The 6,630-nt window shown below is 36.8% G+C and overlaps 2 protein-coding genes across 2 annotated transcripts; one reads left to right on the top strand and one right to left on the bottom strand.

The window, feature by feature from the left end:
- Window positions 1-332: 332 nt before the first annotated feature.
- Window positions 333-4,847, top strand: LOC113284003 (CRS2-associated factor 1, mitochondrial-like). Its single transcript, XM_026533391.1, has 8 exons — window positions 333-964; window positions 1,043-1,170; window positions 2,366-2,591; window positions 2,672-2,799; window positions 3,124-3,514; window positions 3,594-3,721; window positions 4,307-4,383; window positions 4,494-4,847. The coding sequence occupies exons 1-5, from the start codon at window positions 403-405 to the stop codon at window positions 3,367-3,369; spliced, it is 1,290 nt and encodes a 429-aa protein (XP_026389176.1). The 5' UTR covers window positions 333-402; the 3' UTR covers window positions 3,370-3,514; window positions 3,594-3,721; window positions 4,307-4,383; window positions 4,494-4,847.
- Window positions 4,848-5,592: 745 nt separating this feature from the next.
- LOC113284005 (histone H3.2) lies at window positions 5,593-6,255 on the bottom strand. The gene has a single exon (XM_026533392.1). It carries the CDS (start codon window positions 6,164-6,166, stop codon window positions 5,756-5,758), a length of 411 nt encoding a protein of 136 aa, XP_026389177.1. The 5' UTR covers window positions 6,167-6,255; the 3' UTR covers window positions 5,593-5,755.
- Between the last annotated feature and the right edge of the window lie 375 nt (window positions 6,256-6,630).

Below are 6,630 nucleotides of genomic sequence, written 5' to 3'. Positions count from 1 at the left end.
AGCACTTCTGCTTTTACTATCCAAACGCGCTATAATAGTCTATTTGGATACTACTTCAGAAGTTACATTCTAACTTCTGGAAGTAAAAAAGTCAGAAGCTAATTTGTGTACTCAATTTCAGAATGACATTTAGAAGTTAAAAAAGTTAACTTTTTGTTTCCACCTCTAAATGTTTGTGTAAACATTCTACTTGTCACTTCCAATTCTAATTTCTGCTTCCACTTCTGGTATTCAAACGGGCTACGACCGTTAGACTCGGTGACTCGGTGTAAAAGCCCATCAAAACGAATGAAATGCAAGAGAAAAAAAAAACTAGCGCCTCACAAGTCACACCTGCACTTTCTTACTCTTGCCTCGTCTTCTCTCTCCTCAGATGAAGAACAACAACAAGCTGACATTCACATGATCCTTCACATAATTTCCCGCCAACTTCAAAACCCTAAATTACATTCTCTATACTCTAAACTATTCTCCTCATCTTCAATTTCATTTTCTAAATTGAAAGAATACGATTTCAGTCCCCCAGAACATCTCTCAGTAAAACCTAACTCTATAAAACCCAATGTCCATGAAAACCCCAAACCGAAGAGACAAAAACCCTTATATAAACCACCATCATCACTTAACACAACTGATTTCAAACCATTACATTCAGATTTACCATTTGATTTCAGGTTTAGTTACACTGAAAGCAGTCCAGATGTTAGACCAATTGGTCTAAGAGAACCGAAGTATTCCCCTTTTGGTCCATCGAGAATCGATCGAGTATGGACTGGTGTTTGTGCACCTGTTATTGATCCAATTGTTAAATCCGTTGATGATGGAAATGAAGAGGCGGTCAATTTGGAAGAGAAGATAAAGAAATTGAGAGATGATATACTTGGAAAACCATTAAGTGATGCTGAGAGGACGATTTTACTTGATAAATGTCAGAGGGTTAGGACTAAGCGTCAAATTAATTTGGGTAAGTTGGATGATTTGCTGCATTTTGTGCGATTTCGACATTTGTTCTGTCATTGCTTACTGTTTCACTGTTGTGCAGGAAGAGATGGTTTTACTCACAACATCCTTAATGATATTCATAATAATTGGAAGACTTGTGAGGCTGTAAGGCTAAGGTGTTTGGGTGTTCCTACTGTCGATATGAAAAACGTGTGCAACCAACTCGAGGTACTGTTCTTATATGCTTGATTTACCAAGTAAATGAATAAAAAAATGGTCCCTTTTCGCACTTTATTTGGTAGGGTGTTTTTATATTTCTTCAATTGTTGTTCTGAATCCATGATTGCTCAGTTCTATTCAGGGTGCTGATCAGATTGTTCAATTGTATACATTCAACAAACTTTGTTAGAATATAAATGCAAAACACTAAACAATGGCAAAATATAGTTGCAATGACACCATGCTTAATGATATCTGTAACACTTGTGAGGCTGTAAGGATATGGTATTTAGGTGTTCCTACTGTTGATACGAAAAACGTGTGCAGCCAACTCGACGTATTCTACTTATATGCATGCTGGATTGACCAAGTAAAGGATGATTTTTATGCCACTTCACTAGTGTAGGGTGTTACTAAAGAACGATAATTTGGGTATTGACAAAAGAAAAAGAAAACTGTAAATGTAGTGGAATCATGGATTTTTGCTAAACTGTCTCTAATTGGTTTTTAGAAGTATAATTGTTAGGCTATATCCAGGGTGCTTGAGATCAGATTGGTTTACTGTATACATTTAAATAATCTAGAATGTGTATGCTTGAACCACTTCTCAAATTATCAAATCTATACAAAAATAGGAAATAGAAGAATAGGGACTTGGGGAAAGCAAAATGAAAATTGGACCAACCAGCCTTGAGTTGTTGGCTAAATAAGACATTTTCACCTGGCGTAGAGGGAACACCTTCATGGTTACATTTTATTTCTTTTCTCTTTCAGCTTATGCAAGATATGATGAAATTGAGTTATAGGAAAAAGTTAGTCAAACTTGAATACAGATAAAATGTATGAGTTATATGTGCATAAATCAAATTATATTGCACTATAGTACTCTCTTTGTTTATGTTGATATGATCTAGTGTATTGTGAGTGACAATTTCATCTATCTCATTTGTTAACCAATTGTGAGTTACTATTTTGTCTATCTCATTTGTTAACCAAACCAGGACAAACTGCATAGTAGTCATAGTCACAACTAACCTATACTCAACTGGGAAGAAATGATATGCAGGTCCAGCGAAATCCCGAAGACCATGAATTTCTCCAGTTCAAAAGTTTTACGATTGATTAGATTTGGGCACTAGTATTTGTGATTTTACATCTTCGAGAAGTACTTTTAAAATTTCTCATTTGTATGTTAACATTGCAGGATAAGACAAGTGGTAAGATTATATATAGACATGGTGGTCTTTTGGTGTTATATAGAGGCAGGCATTATAAACCCAAGGAAAGGCCTGTGATTCCAGTAATGTTGTGGAGGCCCCACGAGCCTATTTATCCAAGGTTGATAAGAAGTACAATTGACGGTTTAACCATCGACGAAACCAAAGAAATGAGAAAGAGGGGCCTATCAGTTCCTGCTCTTGCAAAACTTGGTAATGTTTTCACATAATCAGTATTTCTTAAAACAATTTTACACATTTATTTGGTCACTAACTTAAATGAGATATCACAGTGAAGAATGGTTATTATGGTAATCTTGTACCCATGGTTCGAGATGCTTTTCTTACCGAGGTGATGGTTCGTATTGACTGCAAGGGTCTCAACAAGAGTGACTACAAGAAGATAGGCTACAAACTCAGGGTAAGTTTTCAATTTGGAACCATTGATTCTTGTGAAATTTTAGATTATAACAAAAAGAAATGGTCTTCCTGCTAGTTTCTTCATATTATTCTCTGTTATACTGCTTACAACCTTGAATAAAGCTCCACCTAATTGGCAAAGTTCAGGTTTTTCCTGGGAAGGTAGGACCAGGCTTCATTGTGCCACCCAAGTTGTTGTGTTGGGCTTTGTGTAGTTTTTTTTTCTTCTTGAGCTAATGTTTAGAAATAGGTTTAGAGACTTAAGTTAAACAAGCTACTAGGTGGACAAGATTTTATGCGTATAGGTTTTTGTTCTTTCTTGCAGGACCTGGTTCCTTGTGTTCTTGTTACTTTTAAAAAAGAGCAGATAGTAATATGGAGAGGGAAGAATTACACAGCACCAGAGCCTAGACAATTTGTCGACGATGATATTTCATTTGATTACCTTGTTGGCGGATCAAGTCACACTGTGGAAGAAGATGGGAGTTCTAGTAATGGTTACGAAAGCTCCAGCTCTGAGGATGAATTATTATCTTCTGACAGCAAATTATTTGCAGCACCCATTAGATAAATACAAAACTGACTTCGGTTTTAATATAATTCTGTGCCTTCCAAGTTAATCAGTTTGACTTGTTATTTTATCATTGAGTGATGCTGAGAGGAAGATTTACTTGATAAATGTCAAAGGGTTAGGACTAAACGTCAAATTAATCTGGGTAAGTTGGATGATTTACTGCATTTTGTGCAATTTCGCAGTTTGTTTTTGTCATTGCTTACTGTTTCATTGTTGTGTAGGAAGAGATTGTTTTACTCACAACATCCTTAATGATATTCATAATAATTGGAAGACTTGTGAGGCTGTAAGGATAAGGTGTTTAGGTGTTCCTACTGTCAATATGAAAAATGTGTGCAACCAACTCGAGGTACTGTTCTTATATGCTTGATTTAACAAGTAAATGAATAGATAAATGGTCCCTTATCCCACTTTATTTGGTAGGGTGTTTTTATATTTCTTCAATTGTTATTCTGAATCCATGATTGCTCGGTTCCATTCAGGGTGCTGATCTATTGTGTAAATCCAACAAACTTTATTACAACATAGATGCAAAACACCAAACAATGGCAAAATATAGTTGCAATCACACCGTGCTTAATGATATCCATAACAATTGGAAGACTTGTGAGGCTGTACGGATATGGTGTTTAGGTGTTCCTACTGTTGATACAAAAAACGTATGCAACCAACTCGATGTATTCTGCTTAGATGCTGGATCGACCAAGGATGGTTCTTATGCCACTTTACTAGTGTAGGGTGTTACTAAAGAACGATAATTGTGGGTATTGACAAAAGAAAAAGAAAACTATACATAAACCGTTACCGTTATATTGTTAGAGATATAAACCGTTATGGAGAATGCGAATTTAGTCTGCTAATTAAACACCAACTGTATCATCGTTGTGCTCCAGATCTTGTTATGCAAATAATAAAAGTTATCGATGTCTTGCAGGAGGAGCCCTATTTCAGTAGCAGCTGCTGTCACTTACATGATAACCCAGCTATCTGATGAGAAGAAGCTACTCCGAGGTTTGAGAAGCAGCAAACACTCGGTTTCCTTTCTGTTACTTCAAGAATATATCTTTTTTCTTACTCTCTTTTTGGGGTTATTATTAACTCCTTAAATTTTTGATGTGCAGATATATCCATGGCTACTGGAGTTGCTGAGGGAACCATTAGGAACTCATACAAAGATTAATACCTACCTGGTACGCAAAAGAGGAGGAGCTGAGGAACTTATGCAGCCCTTGAAGTTTATCCTATAATAACTTCTCTGATGAGCTGGTATGGCACAACTTTCAAAATTTACAGCGAATTTAAAAGCTGGGGAACCTGTGAGCTGAAAATTCACAATTTTCGGCGCATCTTTATTTCAATCTTTCTTTTTGGTTCTGTATTGGTCTTGTATAGCACTATAGCTCTTATGATGTAGTTATGGTCCTTCCTCTGCAATAATTTTGTTTAGGTTCAAGGAATATTTTTTCAATATAGTAAATGATGGACTGATTAAATTACTCTGATTGCTCCTTGAAACCTGTTTACTTGATATCTATTATAGTGTTATTAAGAGTAACTGAGTAGGAAACAGCCAAGGGTATGCCTCTGCCAAATGATAAATTCCAAGTCTGTGTGCTTCCTTAAAAACCATTACATAGTGGGATTAGATCTGAAAGAAGTTTGAGTTGTCACAGTTTCAGCATTGGAAATTCTGTATCATCTGAAGTACATTTTTGGGCAGAGTAACCTCTAACATTATTTGCTTTCACCCCTAGCCTGTTCTTTGTCCACAACTACAGATGCATCTTGCTCCATGGCAATGCACAATAAGAGTGGCCTAATCAAATTCCTATCTAGCAGCCTATGAATTCTTAAAGTATTGCATCAAGTAAATTTTGGTGAATAAAGCTGCCCCAGATTCCTCAGTGCATGACCCATGAACTGCCAAGGGACTGCAGCAAGAGGCATATCAAGCAGAAATGGCCGGACAAAATGCCATTGGTGTTTTATAAAAGGCCATGGAAGATTCAGGTTAGGATATGGATGATTAAGGGTTTCAATCCGATTTAGGAATTCAGTTCAAACAAATTTAGGGTTTGTTTTCAATAGAATGGAGGGTTTCCAGAACAAAATCAAATCAGAAAAGCAAAACATTAAAATCAACTGGAAGTAAGGATTCAGTTTAATCAATCGGAATTGGGGGTTTCAAGAACAGGATCAAATAAGACAATCTAAGATGAATTAGAGATAAAACAGTGAACAATTTTCATTAGATGAATCATTTCAGAACACAGAGTTTAACAAAATGAGAAGACATAAAACCCACCAAACCCACAGATCTAAAACCTTTACACAGAGAACCCCAAAAGATAAAGAAGAGAAATTGAACAAAACCCCCCATAAATCAAGCACGTTCACCTCTGATTCTCCTAGCAAGTTGAATATCCTTTGGCATAATGGTAACCCTTTTAGCATGAATTGCACACAAATTAGTATCTTCAAACAAACCAACAAGATAAGCTTCTGCTGCTTCCTGTAGAGCTGCAACTGCTGAACTCTGGAATCTCAAATCAGTCTTGAAATCTTGAGCGATTTCACGAACCAATCTCTGAAATGGAAGCTTTCGGATCAGAAGTTCGGTACTCTTTTGGTATTTCCTGATCTCACGAAGAGCGACGGTTCCTGGCCTGAATCTGTGAGGCTTCTTCACTCCTCCGGTTGCTGGTGCTGATTTCCGGGCTGCTTTTGTTGCTAATTGCTTCCTTGGGGCTTTTCCTCCGGTGGATTTTCTTGCTGTTTGCTTGGTACGAGCCATTGCTGAAGATGAAAGTTGAATAGATCTGAGAAATTAGGGTTTGAAAGAGATTTTTGTGAGCTTGATTTGTGAGGTAGAAGGATTTTGGGAATGGGGATTTATAGAGGAGTAGTAGTATTTGGGCGGGATTGTGAAAAGGATTTTAGTTTTATCAACGGCTGATAATGAATTAAAAGGTTTCACTCGGATTATGTTTTTGTTTCGGGTTTAAAAGGGTCGTATGTATGGTGTTATCGACGGCTGGTACTGATTTACAGGGTTTCATACGGATCGTGGAGTTGGGTGTAATTTTTGGCGCAGTTTAAAAGTGAAATTTTCAAAATGAAATTTTTTGAACGGAACTGGGAGTGGCGGGATATTTTAACCCAATCTTAAAGTAAACACTAGAGCCTAGTTAGTAAATTCCCGTATTATACTAGTATAATCCGCGAACCTGTCCGCACGACCGAATCCGTACGTATCGT

The sequence above is a fragment of the Papaver somniferum genome, chromosome 5 (genome assembly GCF_003573695.1).
Source record: "Papaver somniferum cultivar HN1 chromosome 5, ASM357369v1, whole genome shotgun sequence".
Classification (NCBI taxonomy): domain Eukaryota; kingdom Viridiplantae; phylum Streptophyta; class Magnoliopsida; order Ranunculales; family Papaveraceae; genus Papaver; species Papaver somniferum.
The sequence above is the reverse complement of the archived record's forward strand: the minus strand, read 5'-3'. Positions and strand labels throughout refer to the sequence as shown.

Excerpts from the sequence above, each read along its gene's own strand:
- LOC113284005 (XM_026533392.1), bottom strand. The coding sequence starts at position 6,166 with ATGGCTCGTACCAAGCAAACAGCAAGAAAATCCACCGGAGGAAAAGCC.
- LOC113284003 (XM_026533391.1), top strand. The coding sequence starts at position 403 with ATGATCCTTCACATAATTTCCCGCCAACTTCAAAACCCTAAATTACAT. Across the intron at positions 1,171-2,365 it reads ACGTGTGCAACCAACTCGAG|GATAAGACAAGTGGTAAGAT; the intron begins GTACTGTTCTTA and ends TTAACATTGCAG. Across the intron at positions 2,800-3,123 it reads AGATAGGCTACAAACTCAGG|GACCTGGTTCCTTGTGTTCT; the intron begins GTAAGTTTTCAA and ends TCTTTCTTGCAG.